Below are 13,409 nucleotides of genomic sequence, written 5' to 3'. Positions count from 1 at the left end.
ACACCTCATGCACACTGGTTACAGCTCCGTTTGATTTTAGCAAAATTATCACAGGGTTTTTTGATTGTTAAAAAAAACAGGATTGTTTAAATTTGGAAAATGTTTCTAGGGTTTGGAAGAGGTAATCAAGAACCATCACAACTAACAGGAGTGCCCAATATTGATCATTGAACTATCTGCAATTTGACGTTTCACCATAGAACACATATAACATAACATCATGCATTGGCACATAATTAGAAAGATACAAACACAAACGGCAGTTTTAAAAGTTACATCCCAAATCAAACCAGAGTATGCAATGACTAAATCTCCATCATGCATTTGTTTAGTTAAAGCCTTATCCTTCTCATCAAGACCCTGTTGAGCTTTAACAATGTGGTTATCTTTCCTTTGCATTAATGACATCAGCATATCATCCAGTTTTGGTAACTCAAAATCAAATTCAGGAATTGCTTCCACAAAGCCCAATTGTTCATCTGATTTTACTGACATTGCCTGTTGGGTGGTGTTTACATATGGAAAATGATAATTTCCTATAGACCAGGTTGATTCAGGGGTCATACAAAATCATACAAAAAATCATACAAAAGCAATGGCTTCTCGCATGTGTGAACTACTCTGTGCAATTAATGCAGACTTAAACATGAGATTTTGTTTAGTTGCATTGGGCAAACCACTGTAATGGCTAAATATTTCCCACAACCTGGATGCAAATGCTAGAGGATGTTCTCCAATTTCCATTGTCACCTCAGTTATCTTTCTCAAGTTAACCAAATTAGTACCAGCAAGTCTAAGTACAGCTTCTCTCCTTGCAAATTTGTCTGCTCTTTTGTCACAAACTTCCTGTGAGAGAGCACTGGTTAATGAGTTTCATACAAACATCTAAATGTTTCCATCTCTGTTTCAGACTTTGACATTTCTTTTCTCAATTTCACTATCTGTTCCTTCAAAATCTCTTCAGCCTCGCAATTTCTCAATGACATGACATAGAATTTAGCTTGACAGTTTAGCAACTTGTTTTCAGTTTTAATTTCTTCTAATCTTTTCTTAGTTACCTTGTATGAGGCGAAAAGAGCTTGAAGTGCATTAGCAACTTTTCGCTCTTTGTTTTTAGGCATTTTGGGACAATTTTTGAATTGAGATATAGCGCACTCGTAGGGGTCATCTGCCTTCTCTATCCCATCAAACATTCCCACTGAGCCGTGCTTAGCGACATATTTAACTATCAACTCTGCCATTTTCACAATCTTATTGAATTGTGTTCAGCAATTCGATAGGCTTCTTTTCCTTCACTGACTGAACATTATCTAGTTACATTAAGATACCTGTTAGTCTAATTATTCACAGCTCCTGTGCTTTGGACTCAAATGAGTAAAGCAGCCACACTACGTCGGGCTTCTAAACCAAATTTTTCACTTCTCCGGACACGGCCACACTCTGTCGGGCCTTACACTTCACTACACTAAACCGGTAAAAATGTAACACTGTCACAATACGTCTGGACACAACCACACTACTTCTGGTTTTATGTTATATTTTTAAACCAGTTTACTTAGCCATAGTACGTTATGTGTTACACTTCAGGCAAAACAAGCACTTACAGCTTCAACTTCTGCAACTGTTTAAAAAAATATAACAATGTTTTTCACAGTACATCGGTCAAAACCACAGTATGTTGTTTTTTTTTTTCATATATTTTTTAATATTTTCTCAAACAGCCTTTTTCTAGCCACAGTTCCTCGGGCTCAAACTAATATTTATCAGATTAAAACAGTGCCACAGTACGTCGGGCAAAAACCACACTGCTTCGGGTTACTGCTTTAAACTTAAGAGTCGCAGTACGTCCGACTCACTATACTATAACACAACTATCATGAAATAATTCTGTGATCACACTACGTCGGATCAATTCAGTTACTTTAGAATTCAGTCAGAATTATAACATCTTCACAGTCGGTTTCAATTACATTAGAAACTTACAACTTCAGACACAATAGATTTTATACAACTCTGCCACCACACTGCGTCGGGTTGATTAAATTACTTTAGAATCTTAACAGAATTATAAGAGACCAACAACAAGTTTCAGTTACTTTAGAAACAACGATTCCAATACAGCTCTGCCACCACACTACGTCGGGTTAATTCAGTTCCGTTAGAATTTTAAACAGAATTGTACCGAATAGGCTTAAGAACTCCTCCTGCTAATACTGAATAGATTCTCTTCTATCCTTACAATTTCTTTTCTAGATTTTTTTAAACGAGGGGATTCCCTGACAGAACCAGCAAAAAGAAAGAAACCGCTTTTCTTAACTTTTTTCCTGCTTTTTGGAAATTCCTGCGCTGGGTTCCGTTCCCACATCTTTTGGTAGTCTTTCAGGTGGAAACAACCAAATGTTAAGGTGCAATTATAGTCAATTACCTTTTTGGTCAGCAGATGGTTCTTGATGGCCTACTGCCGCTCCCACGCTATAGGTGACGATTGACGAAGTAACGTTCAGGAGATACTATTTACATATTATTGAGATCGGAAAGAATTATCTCTATGATAATTAAGCTCTTTGTAGAGAAAGGAGAATAGTTTACTTGGAGTGGAAGTTTGGTCGAGGCAGACTATAATTTCTTACAGTAGCTATCAAAGATATTGAGCAGATAGTAAAGCTCACACAATCTTTGTCAAATATGGCTGTGAATTAGCAACCAAAACTACAGAGACTTGACAATCTCAAATGGTTGAATTACTGTCATTGTGATCAGCCCTTTAAACTTCCACAATGTAACCCATTTCATAAAGATGTAATGCAGTTTATCCATCTGGATTTGACTGGATGGTTTGAAGCTGAAACATGTTATCATTTAAAGGGATAGTTCACCCAAAAATGAAAATTCTGTCATTAATTACTCACCCTCATGTCGTTTCAAACCCGTAAGACCTTCGTTTCGAAAGGTATTCTTGTAGCTTCGGATAATTGCGGATGAACCCCTGATGTCACATGGATTATTTTACCGATCTCCTTGCTACATTTCTGGACTTGGGAACATTTCAGTTGCGTTGCTGTCTATGCAGGGTGAGACAGCTCTCAAATTCCATCAAAAATATCTAAATTTGTGTTCCGAAGATGAACGAATGTCTTACGGGTTTGAAACGACATGAGGGTGAGTAATTAATGACAGAATTTTCATTTTTGGGTGAACTAACCTTTTAAGTCTAGTGGTATTGGTCCTGCCTGCTTTGGTTAGCAGCAGAAAAGAAAAGTTTCAGAGGCAAGCAAGTTGTTATATTTTGCTGAAAGATTATTAAGTCAAATATTTATTTCGCATGCTCTGATGAATTGTGCATAATAACACACGGAAATTTAATTCTGTGGTCTATAATGAGTTTCCTTGTTTAAATCCCAGATGTTTAAGAGCACAGAGGACACAGAGGAGGGCAAAGAGTGAGACAGCTCTCAAATTCCATCAAAAATATCTAAATTTGTGTTCCGAAGATGAACGAATGTCTTACGGGTTTGAAACGACATGAGGGTGAGTAATTAATGACAGAATTTTCATTTTTGGGTGAACTAACCTTTTAAGTCTAGTGGTATTGGTCCTGCCTGCTTTGGTTAGCAGCAGAAAAGAAAAGTTTCAGAGGCAAGCAAGTTGTTATATTTTGCTGAAAGATTATTAAGTCAAATATTTATTTCGCATGCTCTGATGAATTGTGCATAATATCTGATGAAAATTTAATTCTGTGGTCTATAATGAGTTTCCTTGTTTAAATCCCAGATGTTTAAGAGCACAGAGGACACAGAGGAGGGCAAAGAGGAGATGACTATGGATGAAAAGAGTCCCTCAGTCAGCTCTCTGAATGATCGCACACTCTTCAGACAGAAATCAAGAAGTGGCTCAGAAAAAGATCAGCAGGATGAAGAGAAACAGACAGAGGAGGTAAGATTGTAGAAGGTATTTTGATTGAAATTATTTTACATATTTTACATATTTGTTCTCTCTTTTGTTTGTAGGAAAAAGCTCCAAACGTCTCCTTCCTGACAGTCCTGAAACTGAATAAACCGGAATGGCCATATATGGTGGTTGGAGTTTTATGTGCCACCATAAACGGAGGCATGCAGCCTGCATTTGCTGTCATTTTCTCTAAAATCATTGCTGTATGTTGCACGTGAAAATTAAATATTAATAATGATTACCATTATTGACAGTCAGCATTACTGAGACATTTTTCCTCATACATTTATTTTCCTGTCTCCTCCTCATTTCTTCTTCTTCTCTAGGTGTTTGCTGAGATAGATCAGGATCTTGTACGAAAGAGGACTGAGCTCTACTCTCTGCTGTTTGCTGGCATTGGGGTTGTGTCCTTTTTCACTTTGTTCTTTCAGGTTTGTTTTTTGTTACAGCATCAATGTTTAAACACAGAAAGTATAAACTGCCTTGAATGCTAAATAAAAATTGTAGAACTTGACTATGATAGTGATATCACTGATATGATAATAAACTACTTGGGTACCATCTTGATACACATTCAGTTCAAAAGTGTAGTCAGAGGTGAAGTATGGTTCCCATTCAGTCAGTCACGTTCAACGTTACGTCAGTGACTGACGAATTGGGATCTCGCCCGAGAGCCCAATCACCTTCGAGTGTTAACTAAACAAGCCAATGACAGTTGGCGTGCGTGCTTCGCCACGCGCACCCCGCCCCGCAGCGCGGGTATAAAAGGAGAGCGCGTGCAAACGCACATCAGCTTTTCGCTTCGGAGCCGAGCCTTCTACAGGACGAATCTCCGCGAGTGTTCGAGAAACAGCTGGCGTTGGTGTGACGGCGTATCAGCGGGGGTTGCCATCCAGGCTGCTGAAACCTCAGCGGGCTGCAGCTTTCATTCTGCGGTCTCGCTACGACCTCCCCTGGGCGCTTCAATCTCGGGCGAGATCCCAATTCGTCAGTCACTGACGTAACGTCTCCGTTCCCTCCTTCAGGGAACGAGGGTTACACAAGTAACCTAGACGTTTTATAGATTAAAGGTGTTCATGTGAGGTGTTTCAAAGGAAAGTTTTGTTCTGATAAGCATACTTGTGAGGTGCATCCTGTACATCGAGTGGTGATAAAAAGTTCATATGATCTTTCTTATCTGAAAGCTGATGACTTGAAATACCACTTTGTAAGCACCAATGAGTAGCAGACAGATCTGTCAATTATTTGCCTGGTCAAACTAAACCTGCTAAAATTCACAAATGCTAAAAGATTACATTTAACTCTTACAATAGAACTCAAATGAATAGAAAAAAGAAAATGTATTTAAATGTACTAAAAACAGGATAAAACAAATTCCAAAATGTATTATAAAATTACATGTACTTTGAAATAAATAGATTACAAAAGATTTATATTTCAATTTAAATGTTGTTCTTTCTTTTCTTTCTGTTCACCAAAGAATACGGGAAAAGTATCCGTTTCCACAAAAATACTAAACAGCTGTTTTCAACATTGATAATAAGCAATGCACCTTGAGTACCAAACCAGCTTTGCCACTACTAGAATAAAAAAAACATTTAAAAATATATTAAAATAGAAAAAAGTTATTGTAATAATATTTCACCATATTACTATTTTACTGTATTTTTGATCAAATAAATGCAGCCTTGGTGAGCAAGAGACTTTCAAAAACATTTAAAAAATGTTTACCAACCCCAAACTTTGATCCCCCCATCAGTTATTAAAGCCCTTTTATGGATTTTGTGGAGAGAAAAAAATTGTGCTTCAGCAAATAAAAATACTATTATAAATGTCAGAACATATTAAACACATTAGTCAAAACACATGACAATTTTTAAAGACCCTTTTAAGAAACAATGTTATGTCTTTGTCAAAAAAGCCTAATTTTTGGTGTATTTTTCACAGTTTTGAATTTCTTTTAGGGTTTCTGTTTTGGAAAAGCTGGTGAGATTCTGACAATGCGACTGAGGTTTAAAGCCTTTAATGCTATGATGAGACAGGTGAGACGATAACTGCCATAAACCAATCATCTCAAGATTTACCCCCAAAGAAGCTTTTTATGGATGTCTACTGATGGAGAGTAGTTTGACACCTGTCTGTGTGTATTTTAGGACCTGAGCTGGTATGATAACACTAAGAACAGTGTGGGTGCGCTGACCACCAGACTGGCTGCAGATACAGCTCAAGTGCAGGGTGTAAGTCTTTCTTTCCTATTCCACCACAGAGAGTAACACATAGTCCCACACGTTGTCCCAAGCTCCTAAATTGATACCCATGTACAGTAACAAAAGTAGCTCATCACTAATGGCACTATGACTCCCATTTTCGTATGTACTGTAGTTTTTAAGATCAATTTGATTTCAGCTTAGTCTGCTTTATTAACGTCAAAAACTATATATTTGTATTACAAATGTAGTACAGATTAAATACTGTTTAAATTTAAGAAATGAAGTTGTGTGTTGAAAATGGCATGTTTTGTTTACCATTTTAACACAGTAGCTCATCACAAATGGCACACTGACTTTATTTCCAACAGGCAACTGGTGTAAGATTGGCAACACTGGCACAGAATGTGGCCAACTTGGGCACCGCCATTATCATCTCATTTGTGTACGGCTGGCAGTTGACCCTCCTCATTCTCTCCATTGTGCCAGTCATGGCTGTGGCTGGAGCCATCCAGATGAAGTTACTGGCAGGACATGCTCTAAAAGACAAGAAAGAGCTTGAGCAAGCTGGGAAGGTGAACATTTATACTTATGCTTTAATGCAGCACAAATTAAATCACTTGTCTTAAATTACTACCTTGTCCACAATGTTTTTTTTTTCCCATTCAGATTGCAACTGAAGCCATTGAGAATATCCGTACTGTGGTTTCATTGACCAGGGAGAGCAAGTTTGAGACTCTGTATGAAGAAAACTTAGTTGTGCCCTACAAGTATGTTTAAATCGACTAATAATAATTCTATTATATATCTATTAGGATTCAAAATGAGCTTGATAATTGATGATACGATAATTGATGTTTGTCTGATTTCCTTAGAAACGCTAAGAAAAAAGCACATGTTTTCGGCCTGACTTTCTCCTTCTCTCAAGCGATGATCTATTTTGCCTATGCTGGCTGTTTCAAGTTCGGCTCTTGGCTCATTGAACAAAAGTTGATGACCTTCGAGGGTGTCTTTCTGTAAGTGACTCAATACATGTCTGTTATAAGACTCTCTCACAGCAGACAAAGGAATATGTGATAAAAAGCCTCCACAGTAGTATTGACATGATCCAGTGTCATCTACAATGTGTCACAGGTAGTTCAAATGTGTAAAAATGAAACGGTAGTGAGTGAGGTCAAGTAGTAGAGACACAAACAAAACTAAAACACACTACAGTGCAGGGGTTAAGTGGGAGTGGATTGGGAGGTACAAAGTCTGCTGGTTTCTACAGTATCAGTTAATAATTACAGAAGAAAAAGTGAGTCAGAATAAACTATCCAGATGAGCAGTGAATGCAGATATTCTCTTAGACGACACCGAAAAAAGGCTGGTGATTCATTACATTTACAGAGAGAAGATTCAAGAGGATACATGTTATCTAACAAGTGGGCTTTTTTAAACCGCGATAATTAAAACTCTGTTCTCTTAATAACTAATTAAATAGCAGTGTTTACCCATAGTCCCAGAGTCTAATAAAAATTATGAAGTGGGCTACACCATAGATATTGTGTATGCAATATAATCTGACTGATAATCACTGAATTAACGATTGGGAAAACATTAGTTTTGTCATTCAGTCAATACTATTATATATATATTATATATAATATAATTCTATCGTATTATAATATATATTCAATTTCAGTTTAGTAAGCTTTATTGCCATGAATAGAACTTTGCAGTTTCAGAGAAAAACAAGTAAAATAAAATAGCAATAGCAAAAATAATTCTAATCCTAATAACAACCAACACAAAACAGTGCCTTGTATAGTCAGTAGATTGATTAGATACAATAGTAGGGCCCTATGAAGTCTGTTTTATTTTTTTCCAAATTCCATTTTTGCTGTTTTTTCCCCATATTAATATTTCTAGACTCCATTTTAACTGTTAAATTTAATTTGAGTAATCAAAAAGCATGTTATTGACACAAAAAAGCATGAAATGAAATCATTAAACATATACAATTTAACAACAATTTATTAAACATTTAACAAAAATTAAAATTGTATGGCCCTATGATATGTTGTTTATTATGTATTATTATTATGTGTTATATACGTATTTTTTCTCAAATTCCATTCTGTTTTTACATTTTAATGGTTTAATTACATTTTAATACCCAATCAAAAAGCATGTCAATTAATTGAGTTCATAAAACAACTTAATTTATTATCATTATTACTATTATTATTATTTTTTATTTTATTTTTTTTACAGTAATAGGGCCCTATGATTTTTCTCCAGACATTCTGTGTTGTGTATTTACATTTCTCTGGTAATCTAATGAAGGCATAATAACATTAATTTAAATGATCTTTTAATCCAATTAAAATTAAACAAACCCTTCATTTTTGGTAAATAAAGCGCTGCACAACGGAGGTTTACTGGAAAGAAAACATGGAAGAAAAATTGTGTTAATAATAATAAAAAGTTTTAATAATAATTGTATTATTATTATTCATAGTAGTAGTAGTATTACATCAAGATGTATATTTTACTGTACAATAGGAATATATTTCTGTCACAATTTCTTCAAGTTAAACTGAACTTTTATTTTAATGTGTAGCTGTGAAGACCTTTAAGTTTCTGCGTGTATATTATTATGATGATAGTTCTTCTCAAATGAAATAGTAAAATGATTGAGATGATGTTCATGTTCTCATATAGTGAGTTGGCAGAGGCTGAAAACACCACAAGTGTCACGCACACTTCAGTATGTGTATAGTAAACATAACTGCGAGTCTGCGCCATTCATTCACACAGAGACACACAGAACATGCAAGTCTTTTTACAATTTAATATTCCCAGACACTAGTGCATATCGCCATTTGATTTGTGTACTGATCTACTTTGATTTTTTCAACCAAAATTTTACAAATTCTGTGACATTCCGCGTTATACAGTAAATTCTATTTTTATTACTGTTTTTTTAAAATGAATTTTTATTAATTTGTTTTAGTTTATGTATGTATGTATGTGTGTGTGTGTGTGTGTGTGTGTGTGTGTGTGTGTGTGTGTGTGTGTGTGTGTGTATGTATGTATGTATGTATGTGTATATATATATATATATATATATAAATAATTTTTCTTTTTTTTTCAGTTAATGTTCTTATGTGTCAAGTAACGACTGTTTTTTTATGGTTTTAGTTTTAGTTAATGTTAATAACTGGGTGATATATCTGTTTGTGTCTCTCAGTGTGATCTCAGCTGTGGTGTATGGAGCAATGGCTGTTGGAGAGGCAAACTCATTCACTCCAAACTACGCCAAGGCCAAGGTGGCTGCTTCTCATGTCCTGATGCTCATCGACAGAGTCCCAGCCATTGACAATGCCTCAGAGGATGGAGACAAGCCGGTATTCCTTTCACACATGCACTTGAACACCAGAATACACAGTATGCCCAATACGCGATAAAAAGCTTTCTAATTGTAGTGAGTCTTAATTCTAGGCAAGATCTCAGAGTTCTTAGAAGCATGTCATGAAATTAATCATTTACCACTTCTGCTGTTCTATCCTAATCTGATAAGACTCAGGCAGATCTGGACTCTGCCCACCATAAATATCCTGTGCCATTCAATGTGTTCATCAAGAGACAAATATATTGCCATGATGACACTAGTGTACCTAAATGTGCTCTGATGCGTCTGTTTCCTGTGATCTTTGTAGGATAAATTTGAAGGGAATGTGAGTTTTGAAGATGTGCGTTTTAACTACCCGTCCCGGCCGGATGTACCAGTGCTGCAGGGTCTCAGGCTCCGGGTGAAGAAGGGGCAAACTCTCGCTCTGGTGGGCAGCAGTGGCTGTGGCAAGAGCACCACCATCCAATTACTGGAGAGATTTTATGACCCTCAGCAGGGCAAAGTGGTAGGAGAACACGCATACAGACAAGTGACTCAGAGACCACGGGCCCTATCATACACACGGCGCAAGGCGCGGCACAAGTGTTTTTGATAGTTTCAGCCCAACGCAGTTCTCATTTTCCCGTCCTGCGCCACGTTGTTTAAATAGCAAATGCATTTGCACCCATGGGTATGCTGGTCTAAAAAAAGAGGTGTATTCAGGCGCATTGTTGGCGCGTTGTTATTTTGAGGAACTGAAAATAGACTGCGCCATAGACCAACTCAAACCTGGTCTAAAGTCTGGCGCAATATTTTTTCTTTGTTATTTAAAGAATTACATTCCGCCATGTAAATAGCGAACCCGCCATAGCGTGAGCGCAACTGGCTTTTAAAGGGGATGGGAAATGAGACTCTGATTGGGTTATTGCACGTTACTCCCAAAAACACACCCATTACTCATTAAGAGAATAGGGACAACCCGTTTATACCATGCGCCCGGGCGCGCAGACCGTTTTCCCGTCGTTAAACTAGCAAAAGTGGATTCGGACACGCCCTGAGTGCACCTGCGCCATGCGCTTTAGACCATGCGCTTAGATTGTTAAAATAGGGCCCACATCTTTTAGCTTTTTTAGCATATATTATATAATAACTTTTATTGACATGTTAATGTTTTTCCCACGGGTATCTAATTGACTAAATAGTCTCAGTCGCTAATCACTCGTCCAACTCAGCAAGATGTCATTCACGCACATACTTACACTGTCGTTCAGTACACAACAGCCATGGAAGTCACAATCTTATTACCTTTCTCAAAGGTCAATAATAAGGTATCTTAAGGCAGGCCAAAAAACAAGGAAATCCGGATATGCACATCAAAGGATGCTTCTCTTTCACCTGCATACTTCAGGTCCTTAACCTTTATGACTCAGACCATAACACAAACCTGTTCACACGCTATTAACCTCCGTTTCATGTGATCTGATCGCATGTGGACAGTGCTAAACAATCTAACAGTCTAAACAAGATTTTTTTTTCTAATTGATCAAACCACATTCACAGTTAGTCACAGGTAGCTTTTTTTTAATATATATAAAAACTTTTTAAAAAAAACGACTACAAAAAAACTTTATTATAGCAAAATAATATTTAGCCATTAGGTCCAAAAGCAAGATACTGTACCTGTTACAGAAATATGCATTGTATAATAAAGAAGCATTGAGATGCATTATACCAGTAATAAAACATAGTTTTGGTAAAAGTTACCCTTTATTAACAGATGCTGGATGACAATGACGCAATGCAACTGAACATCCACTGGCTGCGCTTGCAAATTGGCATCGTTTCCCAGGAGCCTGTGCTGTTTGACTGCAGCCTGGCAGAGAACATCGCATACGGAGACAACAGCAGAAAAGTCAGCCAGCAGGAGATCGAAGAGGCTGCTAAGGCTGCTAACATACATTCCTTTATAGAGGGGCTGCCACAGGTACAGTGCAACCATCGTCCTCATGTACACCCCATTCAAAAGTCAGGGGTCAAAACTAAGAATCTTTTTCAATACTTTTCTAAGATACCCTTTTTAAAAAAAAAAAAAACATTTATTCAGCAAGGACACACTAAATTTGATCATAAGTGACAGTAAAGATATTTTTATGTAACAAAACATTTCTATTTCAAATACAGTAAATGTTCTTTTGAACGTTTTATTAATCAAAGAATCCTGGAAAAATACAATAAGCAACACAACTGTTTTCAACAACAACAAAAAAAATGTTCTTGAACAGGAAAACAACATATTGGTTTCTGAAGGATCATGTGACACTAAAGACTGGAGAAATGACTGCTGAAAATTCATATATTAAAATATATGCAATATTTTAAAATATGAAATTGTTATTGTAAATTCTAATAACATTTCAAATTATTAAAGTTTTTACCTTTTTTATCAAATAAATGCAACCTTGGTGACCACAAGAGACTTATATTTAAAACCTAAAAATAGTACCAACCCAAAACAGTAGTGTACATTAGAAACAAAAAGCAATAAATGTTCTAATCTTGTAACAAAAAAACAAACAAAAAAATAATATATATATATATTGATTGACTGTCTACAATTTTACTAAATAATATTGTGGTGTGGTTGCAGCAATACCAGACACAAGCAGGTGATAAAGGTACACAGCTGTCAGGAGGGCAGAAGCAGCGTATTGCTATAGCGAGGGCCATCCTCCGCAACCCCAAACTCTTGCTGCTAGATGAAGCCACATCTGCTCTGGACACTGAGAGTGAGAAGGTAAGATCACAGTTCACACACAGCAGAATACACTTGTCATACACAGCTCAGTTATATATTATCGCCAAACTCATATCATTATCTATCACAATGGTTTCAACCAGAAATCAAAGCTATGAGTTTGCGAAAAAGAATTGACTTTGGTTACCTGTTCATACAGATAGTATTCAAGCTGCTTCTGGATTTACAAGACAATTGAGAGTAGCGCCTGCTAGAAAATAGTGAAGATACTGTATTTCTTTTACTCAACTTCCCTCGTCTCTCTTCTCTCTGTCCTGTGAGTAGATAGTGCAGGATGCTCTGGATAAGGCACGCGAAGGCCGCACTTGTATCATCATAGCCCACCGGCTGTCCACCATCCAGAATGCAGACCGTATAGCTGTGGTCCAAAACGGGGTGGTGATAGAGCAGGGCACACATCAGCAGCTCCTCAGCAAGCAGGGGGCGTACTACACCCTCGTCACCTCTCAGATGAGTCACTGATGGTCAAGAGCAGCAGCTGCACATGCAGATTCTAGAAAACATTACATAGAAATGCACTCCTGTGCTTGCGAGCCTGTATTTCATTTTAGGTGCCATTACAACAGGAAGCCGGGAAAATAATAAGGATGTGGACATTTGTGTCCAAGCGTAATGTTAGCGGAGCAGAGGTCTGACTAAGCATTGTGTAACTGTCAGTGCCTTTAAAGTTTTAAGATGTAACATTAATCCAAATCAGCGCTTTCTTGTTGCTGATTTAATTGTATTAAACAACAAAAAAAAGGTATTTCTGTTAACCCTTCTACCAAGCACTACCATATTCTGATTTCCTGGTCACACTTGTACATGCAGAGGGCAGAACATTTCAAATGTGATTGTCTTAATAATGTACAGTAATTTATATATACATAAATAATTTGTCCATCTGTGCCTAATAGCAAACATGTTGCCTTGCTTTCTCGTTAGTGAAGACAGTTATTATTCTTCAGGTGACAAGAAGACCAAAGAGTTTGTATTATGATGAGTGTTCTGTGTGTGGTGCCTTGATATTTATCAGACTAACATAAGGCTGGTTTATTTTGTCTTGTGGCATTGTTTTCTTATC

General features: G+C 36.9%; 1 protein-coding gene across 4 annotated transcripts in view; it reads left to right on the top strand.

Moving 5' to 3' along the window:
• Positions 1–13,407, top strand: part of abcb4 (ATP-binding cassette, sub-family B (MDR/TAP), member 4) — a 23,425-nt gene extending 10,018 nt beyond the window's left edge. For all 4 annotated transcript variants that reach the window (XM_016230232.1, XM_016230233.1, XM_016230229.1 and 1 more), the window contains exons 16-28: positions 3,772–3,933; positions 4,008–4,151; positions 4,275–4,379; positions 5,913–5,990; positions 6,102–6,185; positions 6,527–6,730; positions 6,825–6,925; positions 7,031–7,171; positions 9,391–9,547; positions 9,860–10,057; positions 11,309–11,515; positions 12,179–12,325; positions 12,611–13,407. In XM_016230232.1, coding sequence (XP_016085718.1) covers positions 3,772–3,933; positions 4,008–4,151; positions 4,275–4,379; positions 5,913–5,990; positions 6,102–6,185; positions 6,527–6,730; positions 6,825–6,925; positions 7,031–7,171; positions 9,391–9,547; positions 9,860–10,057; positions 11,309–11,515; positions 12,179–12,325; positions 12,611–12,808 — 1,926 coding nt within the window. In that variant the 3' untranslated portion in view covers positions 12,809–13,407. The remainder of the gene's footprint in view (positions 1–3,771; positions 3,934–4,007; positions 4,152–4,274; positions 4,380–5,912; positions 5,991–6,101; positions 6,186–6,526; positions 6,731–6,824; positions 6,926–7,030; positions 7,172–9,390; positions 9,548–9,859; positions 10,058–11,308; positions 11,516–12,178; positions 12,326–12,610) is intronic.
• The last annotated feature ends 2 nt before the right edge of the window (positions 13,408–13,409 follow it).

This window comes from Sinocyclocheilus grahami, unplaced genomic scaffold (assembly GCF_001515645.1).
Source record: "Sinocyclocheilus grahami isolate Dianchi unplaced genomic scaffold, SAMN03320097.WGS_v1.1 scaffold366.1, whole genome shotgun sequence".
Classification (NCBI taxonomy): domain Eukaryota; kingdom Metazoa; phylum Chordata; class Actinopteri; order Cypriniformes; family Cyprinidae; genus Sinocyclocheilus; species Sinocyclocheilus grahami.
The sequence above is the reverse complement of the archived record's forward strand: the minus strand, read 5'-3'. Positions and strand labels throughout refer to the sequence as shown.